This window comes from Gracilinanus agilis, chromosome 4 (genome assembly GCF_016433145.1).
Source record: "Gracilinanus agilis isolate LMUSP501 chromosome 4, AgileGrace, whole genome shotgun sequence".
NCBI classification, from domain to species: Eukaryota; Metazoa; Chordata; class Mammalia; order Didelphimorphia; family Didelphidae; genus Gracilinanus; species Gracilinanus agilis.
This window is the reverse complement of record NC_058133.1, coordinates 207,999,780-208,020,660: the sequence shown is the minus strand read 5'-3', so window position 1 is coordinate 208,020,660 and position 20,881 is coordinate 207,999,780. Positions and strand designations below refer to the sequence as shown.

The window sequence follows — 20,881 nt, the reverse complement described above, 5'->3', positions numbered from 1 at the left end:
ACAGAGAAAGAACTCTGAAGGAAGGTCCCTGCCCCAAAGGACTTCAAACTCACTCCGCCAAAAAGCAGTATTAACCCTGGTTTATCTGTCTGATAAATGGGGTCAGGCCTGCGGAGGGACACTGGGGTGCCACGGAGATGCCACGGTGACATGGCACAATCAGGCTGATGTGTCAAATAGGCGCTCGATCATGTCTGCCACCTGCTCCACGCGGTACTTGATGTACTTCTCAGGATTCTTGGTGAAGGGTACGCTGGCATACCTGCCCAGGCATGGGATAATCAGGAAGGGAAAGGGCACCTGCAGAATTTCACCTCTAGTCTAGGATTTTAAGATTCCCTTCTGGGAACTTCCAGGCATGGGATTCAGCACTGTAGTGTGCTTCCCAAGTTCCCCGAGGCAGAAGACAGGGGCACTAGTTTTCTAATCCCAGCCCATCTCCCCATTTCCTTTCTTGGGGACACAAGCTGAATGGGCTAAGCAAAAACGCAAAGATTCAGATGGGAAGGCTGGTGGGGTAGAAGGAAGAGATAAAAAGGTCCTACCTGTGCAGGAAGGCCCCATAGTTCTCTTTGACAATGGTTTTCTGAGCCTGGCGGATCTTGTCCCTCTGTTCAGTGTCTGGAATGGCCCAGGCCTTTTGGATTTTGCAGAGCTCTTCGAGGCCATCATTGAAGCCCTTCAGAGAATATGGGGAAAGGGAAATCTCAGTGGTCATTTGGCTCAAGTTCATATGGCAATACCAGCTGAGAAAGGAGAGGGCAGGTCATGGCTCACCTTAAAGCGTTCCTTTATCATCTGTCGTTCCTTGTCTCGGAGCTAGGGGCACAGGGAATAGAGAAGATAGATGAAGTTGTTTTTTTTTAAACCCTTATCTTCCATCTTCAAATTAAAAACTGCATTGATTCCAAGGCAGAAAAGTGGGAAGGGTAAGGTAATGGGGGTTATGTGACTTGCCAAGGATCACACAGCTAAAAAGTGTCTGAAGCCAGATTTGAATACAGAATCTTGTGTCTCCAGGCCTGGCTTTCAATCCACTGAGCCACCCAGCTGCTCCCCATGAAGTTATTTCATTGTAAAATACAGATGCTCTTCCCTGTCCTGTTTGATTACTCCCCAAATAATCATTCTTCCAATTTCCCTTATTGGTCCAAGTTCCCATCCTGATGGCAACTGACTGTCCATTACCTAGTTATAATTTATTGCAATGAAAACAAAAGATACATCAGGAAACATATCATCCTGTATCAGTCATCTGGGTACTTTTTGTTCTCATCTGGTACATGTCATAGAACATGTGAAGTCAAACCAGGAGCCGGCAAGTTCTGTAAGACCTAGAGATTAAACAGACTGGCTCCTAAACATTGGGAATTACATTATTTATTCTTAGGAGCAAAGAGAGCTGGTATGGCTTTGAAGAAGAGGTATGGAGGGGGTCAGCAAGGTGCCTCAGTGGATAGAGAGGAGGCTTAGAGATGAAAGGTCCTGGGTTCAAATGTGGTTTCAGATACTTCCTAGCTGTGTGACCATGGGCAAGTCACTTAACCCCATTTGTATTGATTCTAAGATGGAAGGTAAGGTTTAAAAAAATTTTTTTTAAATGAATAAAAAAGAAGAGGTAGGAAACCACAGGAGTGGAACACTGTATGTATGATCAGGCTTATCTTTTTTCCCCCTTAAAACTTTGTGTTTTTTGTCTTCTGTCTTAGACTCAATTGTGTATTGGTTTCAAGACAGAAGAGTGGTAAGGACTAAGCAATGGGGGGTAAGTGACTTGGTTAGGGTCACCTAGTTAGGAAGTATCTGACGCTAGATTTGAACTTCCCATCTCCAGGACTGCTTCTGTATTCAATGAGCCATCTCACTGCCCCATATCTTTTTTATTGATTGTTAATTACAAGTAATTGGCAGGGAATCTGGGAAGGTATATTTATAAATAAAAATGATTTTAAAGTGTAAAATCAAAAGATAGCAATAAAAATTTTGAAAGAAACATCAAAAAAAAAAAGAAAAAGAAAATGCACCAATCCAGGATAAGGACATCCTAGGCATCTCTTAATGTACCATGATGTGAGTCAAATAAGGGTTGCTCTAACTCATCTGCTCAGTGGCCACACCTAGGACTATGCTGGTTACTCTGGCTGTTTTTAGGGACCTTTCTAAGAATTTTCTCTGGGAGAAAAAGTTCAGCATGACAAGACAACCTCAGTTCAATGCCCAGTTTACTCTCAAGGTTGGGAAGTGGGGGTAAAAATAATCCCTTTAAGTTGTTTTGCAGAGGCAATGAATATGTCATATGAGCTGAATATATTCCCTGACCAGTCCACACTTCTTGTCCTACTTACCTTGACTCCAGGTTGGAATACAGGTAGGTTCTTTTCAGAAATGTAGTCAGTTACCTTTAGCCAGCTGCCAAAATATAAGAGCACGAATATCAGACCAAGACAAGGGTATGGAAAAACCTGCCTATAGCCTTTAATCTTTCTTCCTTTAAATCAGGTGTGTGTGTAGGGGGAGGTGAAGGTAAAGTTGGATAGGAGGGAAAATGGCCTCTTTTTATTCTTTCTTCTCTTTAACCTTGGCTTGAACAAAACCAAAAAACAATTCTGGGGACTTTTTCCCCCTTAGAATGATAAAATATTCAATTTATTAGCTCTTAAAATAAAGAAAGACTATAAAATACTCAATAAATACAATTAATACTACAGAATATAGTTCTAAATTATGGTCAGTTAAAGTAGATACACATGAGATGTGAGAGAGGAGGAAGAGATAGAGGAAAATGGGAAAAGGAAAGAAACATATGGGGTAGCTACATAGCACAGTGGATAGAGCTCCCTGGAGTTGGGAGGACCTGGATTCAAATATGACCCTAGACACTTCTTGGCTGTGTGACCTTGGATCAGTGATTTGCTTTTGATTGCCTAGCCCTTGCTGCTTTTGTCTTAAAATTGATACAAAGACAGAAGATAAGGGTTTTTTCTGGTTTGTTTTTAAGAAGAGAATATACATATAGAAAGGTAGAGAAAAAAGGGTAGAAAAATAGTCAATATTTTGACTAAAGAGGAAGGAGAGACAGAAAATTAGGGAAGAGAATGGAGGCAGAAGTTCAGAAGATTCTTTGACCCATTCTTTGTCTTTGTTATCTCTCCCCATCTTGTGTAATCTAGCCTGGATCTAACCTGGAACTGTGTATCAGTAAACTTTGTCACATTTCATTAATCACTTGGGTCATAGATTATCCCAGTCCTCTGAAGTCCTAATTATTGATTTGTTTCTGGTCACATTTATTCAATTATTCTTATTCTTAAAGATTTAGAGGTTGAGCTTTGAATAGAAGAACCAAAATTCAAAAGTCCATTTGGCCATGGTGACAGAAGGATTCCTGGCGTTTTAGTAGTCAAGACAATATCACCCACAGAGTGGGATGAAACCAAGCAATGAGTCAGACAGAACTGAGGCTCCACTTCAGGGGACTGCAGTTTCTTCATGCTGCCCTAGGATAAAAGCTGAATAGGGAGTGTAAAGAGTCATGGGAGAAAGGGGCAGCTAGGTGGTTCAATGGATAGAGAGCCAGGCCTAGAGATGGGAATTCAAATCTGGTGTTAGGTACTTCTTAGCTGTGTGATCCCACAAGTCATTTCATCTCAAATGCCTAGCCCTTACCACTCTTCTGCTGTGGAAATGATATTCAGTATTGGTTCTAAGACAGAAAGTAAAGGTTTAAAAATGGGAGAGGATGGCCTGAAGGAGAAGGATAGGGTAGAGGCAGGGGTGGGGGATGCATTTCTCTGACCTGCGCTGGTATGTTTGAATCTGCTGCTCAATGTGTTCTCGGTACGAGCGCTCAGCTGTCTTCTGGGTCACTGCCACCAGATGGATGAGTTCTGACCTTTGGAGCAAAGGGGGAAAGGGGCAGCTTTAGCTGCCTTCCCACGAAGCCTTGTCACAAGAACAGGAGGGAGGTCTCTTATTCCCTTCTCGCTGGGCAGGAAGAGCTAAGGTCAGACTTGGGGGCCTGGTTCAAAATTTAAGAAAACCCTTCAACACAGCCAGAGCTCTGTCCAGTAGATGCTTCTCCTCCTCCTCCTCCTTACTTGTGCATACAGGAAAGAAGGCTTCAGGAACCTTATATAAAGGAGAAGAAAGAGCCCAAGGAGATAAGAGGCTGGAGGGACCAGACATGGGAGCACGGAGAAGGACACGGCCATGTGAATGGGGATAGGGATGGTGACACACTCACTTTTCCAGGGATTTGAGGATGTAGTTGTAGTTGTTGTGCAGAAAAATGGCCCTTAGTGCTGGGTCCTCATATACTTTGGACTTGCTGAGCAGGTTTAGTTGCAGGTTACCGAGAACTTTACCTGCACAGAAAGGGATAGGACCAAGACCATAGGGCCTGTCTAGCAGCAAATAAGAGGACCCACAAACCAAACCCCAGCCCATGATTCCCCAGCAGGGTCAGAGGCCACCACAGGCCCCCTCCCTGTCACACCTCAGACTCCTGGCTATACTGAGTATCATGACCCAGGAACTTGAGGCTTTAGGATCTGGCTTCTTTAGGTCTTGGAATCAGAAGTCAGGGTACAACAGCCTTTAGAAGGGTTGTAAGAGAAAATGAAGAGCATACAAAGAAAGGAGAGGCCTGTGAGGCCAAGGGTCCCGGGAGTTGGCAAGGGTGGAGAAGATCAGACAGAACACTCACAGATATAGGTGCTTAGTAGTCGTTTGCTGAATTCGGAGTTATAGCTGGTGGCAGAGGAACTTGTCTCTGTAAAAAGAAAATCCTTGGACAAGTTATCCTGATGGCCAGCAGACAACAGAGCTATCTGGCTCACCAAATACTGGACCTGCCAGTTTTCTAGGGCCAGGAAAGACCTTCAAAGAGAGGGAGGAAAGAGACATCAAGCTGGTCCAACTTTTCCCTGCTAAGTCAAGCCCTTCATCAGGGATGGTGGGAGGGAAAATAGGCCCCAAGAAAAGGCAGAAAATATGGCATGTGTAAATGCTGGCAAAGCAGGGACACGAAGATAACTTCAGACCACATTCCCTCCTTTGAACAAAGGAGGTATGCTCTGTTCATCCCACTAATCCTGGATTTCAATGGGAAAGTCCAGGAACAAGTTATTTCCAGCCTCTCCATTGTGCCTTCCTCACACTCCTTTATCCAGCCCCTCTTGCAGATATCAAAGGTCCAGGGAGCAGAAGGAAAATAGGGGTGGAAAGTGGTGAGCCCAAAGGCAGAATGGAATATGGGTTTAGTTACTGGGCAGAGGAGAGACAGGAAGGTTGCTGTTAGGATGAACTCTAATCCAAACCAACTATGAAAGAAGGAACTGATGTCTAGACCTTCCCCTGAAGAGACTAAGAGCCTCTCCCTCCAATTTTCTCCCACAACCTCAAAGACCACCCCAAACAGGCTCCAATTGCCCGTACAGGGAGGAGAAGGGGTGAGGAGCCAGATCCCCACTGCTTACCTCGGGGGTCTAAAGGAATATTGTATGTGTCCCCAAGGACTACGGAGTTAGAGGCAGAGCAGACAGAAAAGGGATGCAAAGGAGAAAAGAGAGAAAACAGAAAGATGCAAAGTGCAAAAAAATAGGTTAGAAACAGTGATCTTATCCAGGGTAAGCAGACATTCATTACCCAAAAAAAATCCTGAGTACGCACAGGACAAAATGCACTATCTCTGTGACCAAATATAACTTAAACCACTTCTCCATTCCCAGAAGAGGGAGAGAGGGAGGACACAATCACTGAGCTCTGAGGACCCCCAAAATTTCCTCTACCACCTTTGCCTCCTAAGCCTGAGGCCTGTTATGACAGGTCTTTAGCAGACAGCCCTGACCTGGAGGACCTAGAAATAAATGTTGGGGAAGCCCATATCCTTAGGCACTGAAAAGACAAACTGTCTGAAGCTGTGATTAAGCAGAAGTGGTAGATAAGACAGAGGGAAGAATAAGGAGAGAAGGTGGAAAAACATGAAAACAGGTAGGGCAATATGAAACCCTCCTGGAAACATGTGGTTGTTATTGCTAAAAGCCAGGAAAGTTAAAGGGATTGACAGGTTGTCAGGGTGGTGTCAGGACAGGATAGGACACTCAATCACACCTTCCTGTCCATAATCTTCCAGGCTTTTTTGGCTTCCCAATTCCCATTAGAATTGCTTAACGGGGCCTCTGAGAAATGTTCATATTCTGTAGCTATAGAGCAGGGGTCGGCAACGTATGGCTCTCGAACCATATCTGGCTCTTTTGAGGGCCAGATATGGCTCTTTCTGCAGGAGCCATGAAGTCAATTTTTTTTCAGGCGCTGTTACAGGAGCGCGCACTGTGAGCACTGTACGGCTCTCAAGAAATTACATTTTAAAAAATGTGGCGTTTATGGCTCTCATGGCCAAAAAGGTTGCCAAACCCTGCTATAGAGAAAACGTTCCTCTACCCTTCCATCAACCCAGAGCTGGCTAGGGATGTAAACCTGATAGTGGGACAGAGCCCAAGGCCAAGAGTACCCAGAGGAAGTTATGACCAGCAGGGAGGCTGTGGATGTGGAGTAGGAGGGACATTTCTCAATTAAAGATGGTACCTTGTGAGGCCAGCATGGCACCAGCTGTTTCCTGAAAGTCTAGAAGCTGCTGCAGGAAGAGGATGGCCTAAATGAAAAGAGAGTGGGGTCAGAAAAAAAAGGGTTAGACTGATAGGGTTCAAAATTCTGACTGGCTACCCACACCACCCTGTTTCAGGTATGCCCAGGAGAAGGGCAGTTTCTGCTCTCCACAAAAGACAATGAAGAGGAGTCCTGGCTAAGCCTGTAAAGCTCAGAGGATCTCCTCCCTTGAAAAAGATATAGGCTGCACCGATTAAAATGATGCATTCCATGACTTGCCATGCAAAGGGACACTCTGTTAAATGACTTCAAGAACTACCACTGTTCACCCCTAACTTTTCCCAACACTTAGGAGGCAGAAAGACAGGCCTCTCTAAGCCAAATGCTCAGCATGCCCAGGGATTAGACTCTTAGCCTTGATGTTCTGTACAGGCCATTCATTCCCAACCACAAGAGTTATCTCAACAATACCTACATTGCTTGTGAGCTCATGGACAGTGCCATCCTTGGGCATGTTGTATTCCTTGTCTGGGTCATTCTGTGAAAATGAGAATTCCACATGCAATTAAAAGAGTGACTGAGGAAGATGATAGAATCCTCTCCAAAAGAGTGACTGAGAACACCTTGGACTGCTTCCCAAAGTGGTTTTTTCCCTTGGAGGTCTCTTCCTCCCTCCTCCTGCTTGCTGGAGCCTACTGGCAGATGGTGACTAGGCCTAAAGGAGCTGGGAAATTCCACCCCAATGCCTCAAGCTGGGGCCCGAAAGTACCAACAAGGGAAAAGGGCAGGGAAATATTAAGATAAGCATTTTCTAGCCCAAGAAGAGTTTCAAAAGGGATCTGGAAGCCAATACTGAGGAAAAAAGGAAAGCATCTGGTGGTATGCTCCAAACTGGCAGCACAGTAACCCATCTACCTCTACCTACATCTAATTCTATAATCATGTTTCCTTCAACTTTAAACTCAGCTGAACTGTCTTCATACTGGGTAATTCAGATGTCCTTAAGTCAACTCCCCAGCCATGGCTTCTGCCCTGATCTAAAAATATGATTGGGAAGAAAAGTTACCTTGATGTTATCAGCAAAATCCTCAAGGGCTTTGGCACCAGTGGTCTCCATGGAAGTAATGAGTCCTGGCAGCTTGTTCTTGGTGCTGGCAGCTGTGCCCTATAAGGACACTCTGGACAATCACAAAAGGGCCACAGCCTTCCAGCAGCTAATCACAACTCCTTCCCTCCTGGCAGTTCTCTGGAAGCTCAACTGAATACTCCCAGCTCCACCCTAACTCACCCTGGGCTGAGATGGCAAACAACCTTTCCCTTTCTGCACTGACAACAGGATACCTGCCCCTATCTGCTCAGGGCCATGGAGAAGATGGATGGGGGTTGGACCCTAGCTGGAAAACTGAAATGTGAAATGGAGAATGGGGAAAGGTTACCATGGTAGAGTAGAAAGAATGCTAGGATTTAGAATTGGAAGACTTGGCCTCAAATCTTAGCTCTGCTACTTACGTAAGGAGTATGACCTTGGACAAGTAAACCACTCTGAGCCTCAGATTCCTCATCTGTAAAATCAGGGCAGTAAAACTTTTTTTTTTTTAAAACCCTTACCTTCTGTCTTAGAATCAGTAATGTGTATTGATTCCAAGGTAGAAGAACAATAAGAGCTAGGAAATGGAGGTTAAGTGACTTCCCCAGAGTCACCCAGCAAGGAAGTATCTGAGGCCAGCTTTGAACCCAGGATCTTCTGTCTCTAGGCCTGGCTCTCTATCCATTGAGCCACCTAGATATTTCTAGTAGCAAAACACACATGATTGAAAGAAGGAATTCTAAGAGGTAACTCCTTACGTTATACCCTATTCTCCTCTATATTCTCTCTCTCTCTTTTTTAAGCCCTTACCTTTCATCTTAGAATCAATACTATGTATTGGTTCTAAGGTAGAAGAGTGGTAAAAGTTAGGCAGTAGGGGTCAAGTGACTTGTCCAGGGTCACTTAGCTAGGAAATATGTCTGAGGCCCAATTTGAACCTAGCATCTCCCATCTCTAGGCCTATCTATATTCACTTCAATCCAGTAATAATGATTCTCCTGGCTGTTTCTCTTCTGATCCTGAGTATCTTCCCTGGCTGTTCTCCATGCCCAGAATGTTCTCTATGCTCATCTCCACCTCCTAGTTTCCCTGGCTTCCTTCAGGTCTCAGCTGAAGTCCTTCAAGAAGCCTATCCCAGTCCTCCTTAATGTTAGTGCTTTGCCTCTGAGACTACCCCCAATTTATCCTGTATTTTCTTGTCTGTATGTAGTTGTTTTCATGTTGTCTCCATAAGACTGTGAGCTCCTTGAGAGCCAGGACTGTGGGGTTTTTGGTCTTTCCTTATATCCTCAGAATAGCACATAGTAGGCACTTCATAAATGCTTGTTGACTTGATTTATAGACTTATAAGGAGAATGCTAAAGGGAAAAGAAAATGGGGAAGGCAAAGCTTAGGCTAAGTGTAAGATCTCTACCTTCCTTGTTTTGTCCCTGTGAACATCTTTTTGACACATACCTGAAGTACCTGATCAAACTCGGGCTTGGTTTGCTTAAGATGCCGTAAGATGGGGAAGACTGTGAGTACAGCTGAGTAGTCATGTCGGATGATGGCCTTTCGGGCAACTGACACAATGTTCTCCCCCTCCATCATCAGTCCATCCAATGCGTCCTAAGAGGAAGGGGCCAGAGGGAGGCAGGTCAGCAGAGAAAGATACGCATCGAAGTGGGAAGGACAAAATGGGTAAAGTGGGGCATGTTCTGTGGAGCTAGGTGCCATACTTTTAAGACATGGAAGGCACAGAATTCAACACAGATCCTACAGGGCTCAATGACGGCTAGGGTATAAAAGGCTATGAAGAACAACCCTAATATAAGCTTCAGAAAATCTAGACACAGCTCTGATTGTAAGCAGGTGAGTAAAGACCCAGAGAATTCATGTAGAAGCAAAAGTAGGACCTGGATAAGGGAGTCAAAGGTCTTTTTTTGATGGTGTTCCGGGATGATATCTGTCAGCAGCTGGTACTCGCTTTGTGCCAACTTGACAAAGGCACTGACGCAGTGGATGTAGGCATCGATTTCCATATCCAGCATATCATCCCTCCCTGTGGAAATAGCACAAACTCTGAGCTACTGGCCTGGGGAGCAACTTCACTCCCAGCCCAGTGCTCATTCTGGAGTGTGGGTTACCCCTCAGGCTTTCTGCCTGATGCCCAGACCAGCAACATGGAGAATGGAGTCAGGTTGCCCTGTATCTGGAAAATTTACTGGGTGTAAGGGAACAAAAAGAAAATGGGGAGCCTCATCTCTCTTCTGTTAATTCTGACTACAGACTGAAGAGTGCAAACCCAGAACATCTGCATCCCATAAAGATGCAAAGAGGAAGAGAACTCTTAATCTCCTTTCCTGGAAAGGCTAGGCTAGGCCCTACTCAGCTGCCAAATGCTAAAAACCATGAATGGTCTTAGCCAGGAAGAAGCCCTAGGTAGAGCAACATCCATTATTGGAGAATTGAACACAGCTCCTTTCCTATTGAAGAAATAGTGTTTCCTTCCATAATGTGGGCCCTTTACGACATAGTTAACAATAGGCTAAGATGCAGGGAGAGCCCTAGCATGATTCCCTTCAGCAATACCACTAGGAGGGATGGAGACAGTGAAAAACACATTGTTCCCCATGAGCCAAGTGGCCTGGTGGCCAAAACCTGAGAAAATATATTAGCTTTTCCCTCCATCCAAATATAATGGAGAGGAAGGGATTCCTTGAAGCCAGCACCCCAAAGGAGAAGAGAAAGGGTCTTAATATTAAGAGCCAGCAAGAGTATTCTCACAGGCAAGAGCAACAGCAGAACAGCCTGGGGGAAGCCCACTCAGAGCTGGGAGAGGGAGGCAGAAGTCCATGAGATTTAGGCTCTGGGGCTGCTGCCAGTGCCAAGGAGCTATAGTCAGATGGAGAGCAGCTGCTCTCCCTCTCTGTTCCCTGTAGCTCTGGTTTCTTCTCCAGCTCCATCCCTGGTCAATGAGAGGTGTCTTTCCACTCTCCTGACGCAGCAGTACCTCCATCTGGAGGGTGACAAATAAGAGCTATAGCCAAAGAGAAAGGACAGTACAGGATAGGGCCATCAAAAGCCGGGGGGGGGGGGGGGGGTCCAGCCAACACGTTGGCCCATAGTGGGAGATGCTGCAAAGGAAGCCATCGGCAGCTGGTTATGCCACAGTACTCACCGGCCAGTGGCCCGTGCTTGTCGTTCAGGGCCTCGGACAGATGCTTAACTCGGAAATCATGCTCGTGACCTAGCGAGATGTTGGCCGCACAAACACAAGCAGCGGTTTATCCAGGGGACTGAGTGGGCTGTCTCTTAGGGGTGGGAACTCCTCAGTCTCCAGAAGAGAAACACTTGATGGGAGGGGATGGGGAATAGGGAGACTTGGGAAAGGGCTTTGAGCCCCTCCTATGTCTCAAATTACCATTGGAACAGCCTTTTCAAGCCTGAGCAGCAGTGCTTCCTGGAATCCCCTCTAATAGTTACATCTTTCCCATCTCCTTCCTAGCCTGGAGGCTAAAAGGGAAAACCCATGCATGAGGAAGAAGGGGATGAGAGAAGCTAGAGGTACTCCAATACCCCTGAGACTAAGGGAGCTTCTTCATCTCTAACTCCAAATCCCTCTGCAAACACAGGGAGAGAAAACTTCTCTACTGTCTAATAATGTTGTTCTAGTTTGATCAGGCACAAAAGCCTTTTTGGTGCCACTTTGGGCAGAGATGTCCCACTTCTGGAACAGAATCAGTTCTGTGAAGAGCACCTAGCCAGGTAGAAGTGGGGAGAGAAGCCCTATCCAGTGACCTGGTCATATCCATCTTTGTTCACCATTCACCTCCCAAAGGGGTTTTGGGATAGTTTGGTCTTACATTGCCAATCTGAATGTGAAAGGGCTGCTCCACTGGCTGAGAACTTTTTTTTGAGTTTAAACAGAAGGAAACAGAAACAGACAGGGAGGGAAGGGGCAGGGTGTCCTCCGGGAGGGCAGAGCTGCCGTTTGCCAGACAGGTCTAGACCCAATGCCAAGAAAAATGCCACCAGGCCAGTTGAAGCCAGTGTAGTGCCAATACACTGCAATTCCCACCCATCCCTTCTTACAGAAAGATGGGTTACCACCACAGCCCAGGGAAGGGTTGGGGGTCCCAGTATGGTCGGAGGCTCTGCCCTACCAAATGAATGGGACACACAGTGAAGGAGTGGGTAGAAAGGAGACAGAAATACTGGGTGATTACCTTCCAGAGGAATGAGGTTAGAACCCCCCTTTTTCCCATCTAGACCATGCTGAGAATACTGTTTCAGAAGGTTCTGAGCCTTACGAATCGTCCCTGTCACCAGAGCCACATAGAGAGGAGACAAGAAGACCTAGGAAATGAGTAAGAGAAAACAGCAGCAGCCCTCCACCAGTCCCAAAGGCCCACAACACCCAGCCTGACAACAGTAAGCATGCCCAGGATACACCTTTACCCAGAGTGTTCCTGCCACTTCCCAGGGTGGCACCTGAGACTTAGAGGTAAGGGAAAGGAAACACTGTTCCCAAGTCAAGTCTCTTAAGTCTTAAGAGCAGATATTATTCAAAGTGCTCCCTGATCCCAGATTCTCTTGAAACTGGGTAAAACTGAGGAGATGGAGCAAGTAAGGAAGAGAATCCAGGCAGAGAACAAGATACTGCTCACTGGGTGGCACTTTAACTAGAAAAGGCATGGTGCCTGGAAGAGAAGAAGTGTTAACAAGGAGCCTGCCTGCCCACCCTCCCACAGTAGAGATAATCAGCTGGGAGAAAGAGCCCTTATTCCTGGATCTCCCAGAGGAGGTTCTCCTGAAGATCCTGGAGTAAGCTCTACTTGAAGCCACCAGACACATGGCTTAGTCCTCACACTCTAGGAAGGGTTCTATGAGCATGCTCAGTGCTAGTCCTCAAGATTCAAACAGAAAAAGGGAGGCAGAATCTGGGAGTTAGTGAAAAGGGTCCAAGAGACCTCTGGAGATGAGAGCCCAAAGGCTTAAGGCAGAGATGCCCAGAGACCAATCTAGTACTGGCCATGGGCCTCCCTGGAGCAGCAAGTCACTGAAACTGCCCAAAGAACTCAGAAAAAAACCTGGAAGCCAAGAGAGAACCAAACAGAAGCCACATGGGAAGTAGAGAGAGAAAGGACTGAAAAGTGGAGAACGCATTCTTGGCATGGGAGAAAAAAAACAACAGAACAGTTAGTGTCAGGTTCAAACAACACAAACAATATCATGAAGCCAGCAGTTTCCTGGGTCAGACATTGCCGTGTAAACAAGACACTCCAAAAAGAAAACTTGGAAAAGTCAAATAAAATGTTAAAATTAATAAAGCAAACTGATTAACAAAATAGGTAGATGGGGAAGGAGAAAGGCTCAATTCTGTATCTTCTCTATTTTGACATTTCTTTCTTTCCTTTTCTTTTTTTAAATCCTTAACTGCTATCTTAGAATTGATACTAAGTATTAATTCTAAGAAAGAAGAGCAGCAAGGGTTAGGCAATTGTAGTTAAATGACTTGCTCAGTCACATAGCTAGGCAGTGTCTGGGGCCAGATATGAATCCAGATCTTCCTAACTCTAGGTGTGTTGCTATGCTATCTAGCTACCTCTATTTTGATATTCCCCTTCCTTCCTGCCCCGAGGTCTCCTTTTCTCCTTGCCACCCCTGACACTCTTTACTCTGGAATCAAAATGAACAGCTGGGGCAGGCTCCTAGATACTAGCCATTCTCTGCTTCAGGAAGGTTTTAAATGGCTCAGCTCTTCATTGTAGCACAGAAATTCATTTAGTTATTAAAAGATGAACTTGGCTGCCCCTGCTCAGTATCTGTTGCCCTTGCCCTTTCTTTCTCCCGAACAAACAGGTCATGCTAATGAGGCAGTCAGATTCAAGTCTGACACCAGAAGCAAACAACCAACTGGGAAACCAACTGATATATCAGGATGGACCAGGAAACTAGGACCTCAATTAAAACATCTGCCAAGTTTATCAGGGCTACAAAAACAGCTGGCTAGTTCCTTGTTTCAACTCCTCTAAAGTTAGGCATGAAGTTAGTTCCACAAGTAAAGATGTCAGTTATTGTTTTGACTCATGACCTCCCTAGTTCCCTTCCTCACACTTTATAAAGATCCAGAGCCCCAGGCTCCTCTGCAACCTGGGATTCCTTCCTTAACTCCTGGGATACCACCTGAGAACTGCTCTTGGGCATTTTCTGTAATTTCTCTTCTTATGTTTACAAGCCAAGAATGGGTTATGTCCTCACCCTGGCAATGGGGTCAGGTTACTACTTCCTGAGAGAATCTGTCTCCAAGGATAGAGAGCTATCCACAATCAGCTGTAGGGTTCCAAGGGTCTGGCAAAGAATGAGAGCAAAAAACACTGTGAAGGAGACAGGCAGATGACCCAAGTGATATAAAGGGCAAGATTACATATTCCCCAACTAAGACTATCTTGGAAGGGAAAAGAATGGAGATGTGACTCCTGCAGGAGACACTTGGTTTCAATGCTGTCAGAGACATAGCTGCAACACTCGATTAGTAAGCTGTTTTATTATTTGCAGCAGGCACTCTGAGAAGGTTACCCTGGGATAATTATATGGGAAGAAGGGAAGCAGGGAGATGTAGATTGGGAGTCTGCTTCCTAATTCTTCAGGCTGGCTCCAAGGCGCAGCTCCTGGACATTGCCACAGGCCAATTTACTAATTTCTGACTTGACAATCTTAACACTGTTGAACTTTGGAGAAGGAGAACAAGTGGTCTTCTCTCTTAAGTGTGAGAACAGCCTCTCACATTCAGTATAGGGGTAAAGTTTACAATAAGGAATGAGGTCTAAGGCTGGTTTGAAGTCCTGGGCTAACCCACAACTCTTACAGCACACAAAGCTGTTAGAGGAGTGGCATTTTATAAACCTTAAAATACTATGTAAATGGGAGGCATTGCTTTCACTCCAAAATCTGTTGCTATGAGGATGGGAAGTGGAACTCTATTGGGAAATGCCTGGGAACAATTTGACCTTCAGGAGTAGACAGCAGGGGCAGAAGATGTAAAAATCTGGCTCTTTGGGCCCTAATGGTACAGCATAACCATCCTTCTGAAATATCCCAGCCTCACCATGAGCTGTATGTGAACAGTCTCTCACTCAAGGAAAAACTTCTCTGTGTTAGAAATGACAAGGCTAGGCAAGCTGTGACACACAGAAACATTGTTTACCTGGAATGTAGACTGCTTGGGACACAGGGATGATAAGGAACAAAGGGGGACAAAAAAAACCAAAAGAGTAAACTGATAATCTAAGATACCAACAACTCCACGTGCCAGTCCTCATCCTAACTATCTTCCCCTAGAATCTCTCAGGACACAGCCTTGACTTTGTGATGAAATCCAGAGATTAAACCCACTTCCTCTCCAAGGAGGACTTGGGGTGCTCTATCCTCAAAAGTATGTCCATGGAACAATAGCTCCACTGATGTCCAAAGAGAACTGCCCAGCTTCAGTAATTAAAAGGTCCCTAAAAATACCAAGTAAATAATGGGTGAGAATCAAGAAGATGACCCAATTACTAATGTACTGTTTGTTCTCTTTAGAGTTCTTTGGACTCCCTGAATTCTCAGAGATCTTCTGACTTCCACTCTGAAGATTTTTTCAGAAGAATGGTTTTTATATAAAATGCAACTTCTATGGGAGGAAAGGGGTGGCTAGCACCCTTTTGTTCTTAGGTGAACAGACATCTATTTTTCTCCCCAGATACACAGGGTAATGAAGCCACCACAAAGATAATCTCCCTAAAGTTGTCATAGCAGCTAGAATACCTGTACTAGCCAGTGTTATTCTAGAAGGAACTGATATATTGGTAGAATAAGGAAGATGAGGCCTCCTTCTATTAGATGAGTTACAATAGGGGCTCACCTGGCCGTTTGACTGGTTTTTTGGTAGGTGTATCTTTCCTTTTATTGGGAATAGCAGGGGAGTAAGGAACTCCAGAAGAAGTAGTACTTTTTCGAAAGTGCTCTTTCAGGCCCTTGATGGAGCGGTCCAGCTGACTGGAACGGATCTGATAGTAAACATTCATGAAATCTGAGAAGACAGCAAACAGTGGCATGGTTTAGGGACCCTGTTAAGAGTTTTTTCAAACAGCATCTGCTTGTCTTAGTGGACAGATGGCCAAATTTCCCAAGGCCAGCCTACTGCCTTCTGCTTCTTAAGTGGTCCACATGGCCCTGAGTGGTACCGAGCCTGGTGACTTCTGTACTCCTTCCCTTCTTCCCACCCAGTGCAGAAAGCTCTGCAGCATCAAGAACCTTTATGCAAGGTCTGGATAGGTTCCCTCACCTTGGTTCCTGCCATATTCCACCAGCCAGCGAGAAATTCGAATGACATCATGGAGCACACTCTCAGAGAGGTGCTCCAGAGTCATGTCATCTTGAGCCTCCATTTCATCTTCCCCACTGATCAGGTCCAGAATAAGCACAGGGGAGACGACCTTACTGTGCCGAGTCATCAAACTTCGGAACTCAGACTCCAGGGACTCTTTTCCACGCTCAAACAGGAACTTCTACAGGAAGGAGAGAATGTTTACTCTCCTAGTGTTAAGCTAGCCATCCTTGTTTCTCTACTGAGGTCTTCACATGGGCCGTTGTGTTCCTTCCCTAGCACTATGTAAATCCAAGTGCCCTCTCCTCTTCTCATGCTTTCACACTCACTGCAGAAAGCTTTAAATCAACTCAGATTCACTCACATTCAACCTTCCCAGATGAACTCTGCCTTCTTCCATGGCCCCTCAGTGCATCCATTCCCATATAAAGCCCAATGCCAATAAGAACTACTGCTATAATGTCTTGAGTATTTGTTAGTATCAGTACTGACAAAAATCTTGACCTCTGCTGTCAAACTTAAAGAGAAACTGGATCTTGTGACCAAGTATCACTTAGGAAACCACATATTAGCACTATCTATTTTATATAGTGTTTTTGTTTTGTTAAACATTTCCCAATTATATTTTTTAATGTTTCATCCCCTGCTCTAGTTTTTTTCAGTTGGAGGGAGAGGTGGAATTAGCAAGTTGACATCTCTGCTCTAGTGCATACAGAGACTTTACAAAAGAATGAAAAGACCCCAGATTCAGAGCCAGAAAGACCCCAAAGATTCATGGGTAGGATTCAAGGGTGGGTGGCTGTCTTTGAACTTGGATGAGAAAAAAACTAGATCTTTATTTCTACTTATCTACAAGTTGAAATTTAGCATTTCCTTTAGTTATACAGGTAGGCAACAAAATATTCTGAGAATGGGTCTATGAGACAAAAAAAGATAAGAATTTTTGATCTAGTCTAAATCTCTCCTCACTTGATTAATGAACAGGCTGAAGTTTGGGAAAGTTAAGTGACTTGACCAAAGTCACACAGACAGAAAATAACAAAAGCTAGAATTAGAATTCAGGTCTCCTGAGTTCAAATCCATATTTCTTCAGGGACAAAAAATCACTCAGAAGAAATGGAGTGGTTGTAATCTATATCCCTAGAAGTGAGAACCTACAATGATAAAACCAAAGATCCATTAAAGCCTTGCCCAACATCATCTCTATACACTGTGATCAAAATCCATTCTTGACTACATTTAAAATTTTTATTTATTTCTGCCTCTGATACTCTAATTTCTCAAGAAAGAACTTCCTGTTTGAGAAGAGAAGATACAGTTTCTTAGCCCCTACTTCTTGGCTTGTTGCATTCTTTTAGGAAAAGAAATAACTGGGTGGGGGCAGGGGAGATTCAACATCTCATTAGCAAAGTAACAGTTCAGCAACAGGGATAGGTCATACAGCTTTGCAATCTCTAATTGTGGGTCTTAAGGTTTTTCTCCCATCATACTACATTATGGCACATGCCTCCTCTCTATGCTGGTCTAGTTTTAAAACCACTCATTGTCTTACCAACAAACTCATCCATATCAATTTCTGGGCCTTCATCTAGGACTTAGCACAGTACCTAGCACATTGTAGGTGATCAAATAGATATTTGTTAAATGGAGACTGACACTATTTGTAAGTAGCACAGTGTAATGGATAGATTGATCCTGTTGGAGTCAGGCATTTCTGAGTTTGAATGCTGTCATAAGCACTTACTAGCTTTATGACCCTAGGCAAGTCATTTAAGTTCTTTGAGCTTTAGTTTCTTCATCTGTAAAATGAGGGGATGGACTGATTGACCTCGAAGGTAATTTGTGGCTCTACAGTCAATCCTTTAACCATTACTCTCCAAAATGCTATTTTCACTCTTTTCTATAGCCTTTTTCTTCAAATTCACCTCCTCTAGGAAATATTACCAAACTTAATCTTAGTCTAGCTCTGGGTCACACCAATTTTTTTTTAATTTGGGTATAATTCTGCACACTTAAATTGTGATGAACAGGTTCAAATGTTTGTAGTTATCCTGGTCCTGGTTGGAAACAGCTGAGCATGGCTTACTAGATTCTCCATACTTGACTACTGAAGCCAAGTACTATTTCTTCTCATGTTTGTTGGTCAATACTAGTGGACTGAGAAGAAAGAAGTTCCCCTTACCACGCGGTTCAGCTCTGGGCTGTCAGGATTGTTGTCCTGAAAATACTCCACTGCCTTCTGTATTTTGGCCATGCATCCTAGGTATTCCTCCAGCCTTCCTGTGGGGCTATAAAAGGTCCCTGGTTAGCTGGAAAGGGTAGTTGTGGACACCTCACAACATTCAGTAGTCCTGATAGGGGGAAGTTCCTGTGGCAAACCAGGGAAGATCGAACTCTTTTGGGTTTAAGAGGAAGGGGATTCAAGATGTTATGTTCTAAGAAGGGAATCAATATTGTAGATACTCCTACTATATGGCCCAGATTCTTTGTAGGAATAATGATGTGAAAAGCTGGGCTTGGCTTACCCTTCCCTAATTATCTTCTCTGTGTCACTGGCCACATGGTAATAGCTGATGACATGGTCTAGACAGGATAGGGTCTTCTCCACGTTCTCTTGTAATCGCTGTAGATTCTCTGTTTGCTTGTGCACAGGAATGATGGAGTTCTCCAGCTTCATAAGCCGGCTCTCAAAAGATGATAGGATAGAAACCTGTAGGAAAAGAGGGAAGTTTGGAGTCTGAAAATGGTTTATCGTGTTTAAGGTTTCCACAGCACTTTCTTCCCAACAACTCTATGAGTTTGTCAGCACAAGTATCATTAGGCTGGCTTAGGTTAGATCACAGGTAATATGACAATAATATAGGAGAAAGAAATGCATCTGATTGTGTATATATTCATAGATAAACATATTCATTCTGGTGCCCATCTTATCTCCCCATTATTTTATATATAAATATGTATATATAATATTGGCGCAGAAGTCACCTCTTTTCCATATTCTATAAAGCCTAGTACAAAATGTCACATCTAGCCCAATCAATATTTGTTCAGGATACCAAACAAGGAATTAGTAAGGAAAATCCCAACTAAGGAGAGAGTAACCAGCTTCTGGGTCTTAACTTAAGAGGTGCTGCAAGTGAGAGAAGTTGGTTAAAATTACAGAATCAGAGAATTATCCAGTTATAGAGAGAGCACAGAATGTTTAAATGCCAGAGGCCTTAGAGATCAATGAGTCCAACCTACTCAGGTTACAAATGGGGAAACCGGGGTCACGTAAACACTCCTACTTGATGTAATCTGCCAGGATCTCTGGCGTCACACATATCCTGATTTAACCTGTAAATATTTCTTTGCACGATGTCTCTCATATTAGATTGTAAGCTCCTCGAGGGCAGGCACTGTCTTGGACCTCTTTCTGCATCCCCAGCGCTTAGCAAGGTGCCTGGCACATAGTTGGCACTTGATAAATGTTTGTTGAGTGACTGCTTGGTCTGGGTCCGGGGTGTACAGCCTTGGGGAGCCCTCCAGAACCCCTGACACACACTCACCATGTTCTTGGTGAGCTGGTCGCTCTTTTCCAGGCTGTCTCGGATAAAAGAGAGCGTCTCTTCCTCCTGGGGAATGGATGGAAGGATGAATGATAGAGGAGGGCATTAGTCACCCAGCAGAGTGCGCAGGCGGGGCCAGGAGAGAGCAGGGAAAGAGAGTAGGAGATTCCCCTTCCAGGCTGCGACCCCTCCGGCTCCGGGTCCGGGCTGTCAACGCTCTCACCCGCCTCCCATGCCTTTCCTTCTCTCTGGGATCTTTGCCCACATCCGCGCCCCCCAATCCTTCTTCCATCCTCGCATGCCGCCCTCCTCCCGTCGCCTCCGCCCCACCTGCTTCAATTTGTCCTCTATTTCTCGCCGCCGCACGGACGCCTCCTGAGGAGGAATCATTGCAGCTGCGAACCGGCCCGTCCTCGGAGATCCGCGATCCCCACCGGCCTGCGCCCCTCACTCCATAGGCCCTTTCCGGAACGGTCCTCTTCGGCCACCGTCTCTGGCACACCCACTTCCGCCCGGCGTCTTGCCCAAAATAGTGGAGATGGTATTGGGACTACGCGTGCGCGCACCGCACCCCATCTCCGGTTTTTCCCCAACTGAGACTGCGCATGTGCGCAATTTTTTTCTCCGGGGTGATAATTCGCTTTCGGTGGTGGGCGTGGCAAATGTGGTTCTTAGAGAGTGGGGATATAAGAATATTTTTCCTTATCAGGGAAGCCAAAACATCTTTGCATAAAATATCTCTGATAAAGGGGTTTGATATCCAAGATCTCTGGAGAACTAACGAATATCGATGCAGCCGGCAGTGGTCATTGTTTTGGACGAAGCCTGGCTGAGGAGGACTTTCCTCCTCCCAATAGAAAGGGGCGGGACTGGGTCTCGAATATCTCTGTCTCTGTCTGAGGGGCTGGGCCATAAGATGGAGCCTTCCTTTTGGCCTTCGCCCTTTAGTATCCTTGGTAGGAGGTCGTGGTGGCAATTGTATAACCTCAGGAACCTGAGTTCTTGTTAGTGATCCAACCTGCTGCAGGCAATGACTTGAAAGCAACATCAAAGTATAGATCCAGTTTACACTCTTGTATTTGGGGAAGTTGGCTTTTTTCTTTTAAATACAGATTATTAATTAAAAAATAAAATAACAGTTCACCAACAGTCCCTACCAACTCCGTTCACCAAAGAATTTACGGTGTATAAAAATCTGTGTAATCCGGTGGGCACCACTGCTAGTCTTCCCATTAGTACTCTTTCTGGAGGTCATAAATATACAGACAATACAATACAGAGCTTTAATGA

At 44.9% G+C, this 20,881-nt stretch overlaps 1 protein-coding gene across 8 annotated transcripts; it reads right to left on the bottom strand.

The window, feature by feature from the left end:
* Positions 1 to 65: 65 nt before the first annotated feature.
* EXOC7 (exocyst complex component 7) lies at positions 66 to 20,057 on the bottom strand. Of its 8 annotated transcripts, XM_044672216.1 has the most exons (21): positions 19,922 to 20,057; positions 19,592 to 19,657; positions 18,569 to 18,753; positions 18,226 to 18,331; positions 16,002 to 16,224; positions 15,579 to 15,746; positions 11,902 to 11,994; positions 10,854 to 10,922; positions 9,589 to 9,734; positions 9,149 to 9,301; positions 7,673 to 7,771; positions 7,082 to 7,144; positions 6,586 to 6,652; positions 5,478 to 5,516; positions 4,706 to 4,771; positions 4,244 to 4,364; positions 3,797 to 3,892; positions 2,346 to 2,409; positions 778 to 819; positions 546 to 679; positions 66 to 262 (listed from the first exon to the last, which is right to left on the bottom strand). In XM_044672216.1, the coding sequence occupies exons 1-21, from the start codon at positions 19,979 to 19,981 to the stop codon at positions 160 to 162; spliced, it is 2,163 nt and encodes a 720-aa protein (XP_044528151.1). In that variant the 5' UTR covers positions 19,982 to 20,057; the 3' UTR covers positions 66 to 159. The 8 variants fall into 8 exon arrangements, with proteins under 8 accessions (XP_044528151.1, XP_044528152.1, XP_044528150.1 ...); XM_044672217.1 differs by lacking the exons at positions 5,478 to 5,516; positions 10,854 to 10,922 and adding an exon at positions 14,883 to 14,894; XM_044672215.1 differs by lacking the exon at positions 5,478 to 5,516.
* Positions 20,058 to 20,881: the final 824 nt, after the last annotated feature.

What these genes read in the sequence shown, in the direction of transcription:
- EXOC7 (XM_044672216.1), bottom strand. Translation starts at nt 19,981, where the DNA reads ATGATTCCTCCTCAGGAGGCGTCCGTGCGGCGGCGAGAAATAGAGGAC. An exon ending in TGCCATGCTGGCCTCACAAG is followed by an intron (nt 5,517 to 6,585) that starts GTACCATCTTTA and finishes CTAACTCCGTAG; the next exon opens with TCCTTGGGGACACATACAAT. An exon ending in TGATAAAGGAACGCTTTAAG is followed by an intron (nt 680 to 777) that starts GTGAGCCATGAC and finishes TATTCTCTGAAG; the next exon opens with GGCTTCAATGATGGCCTCGA.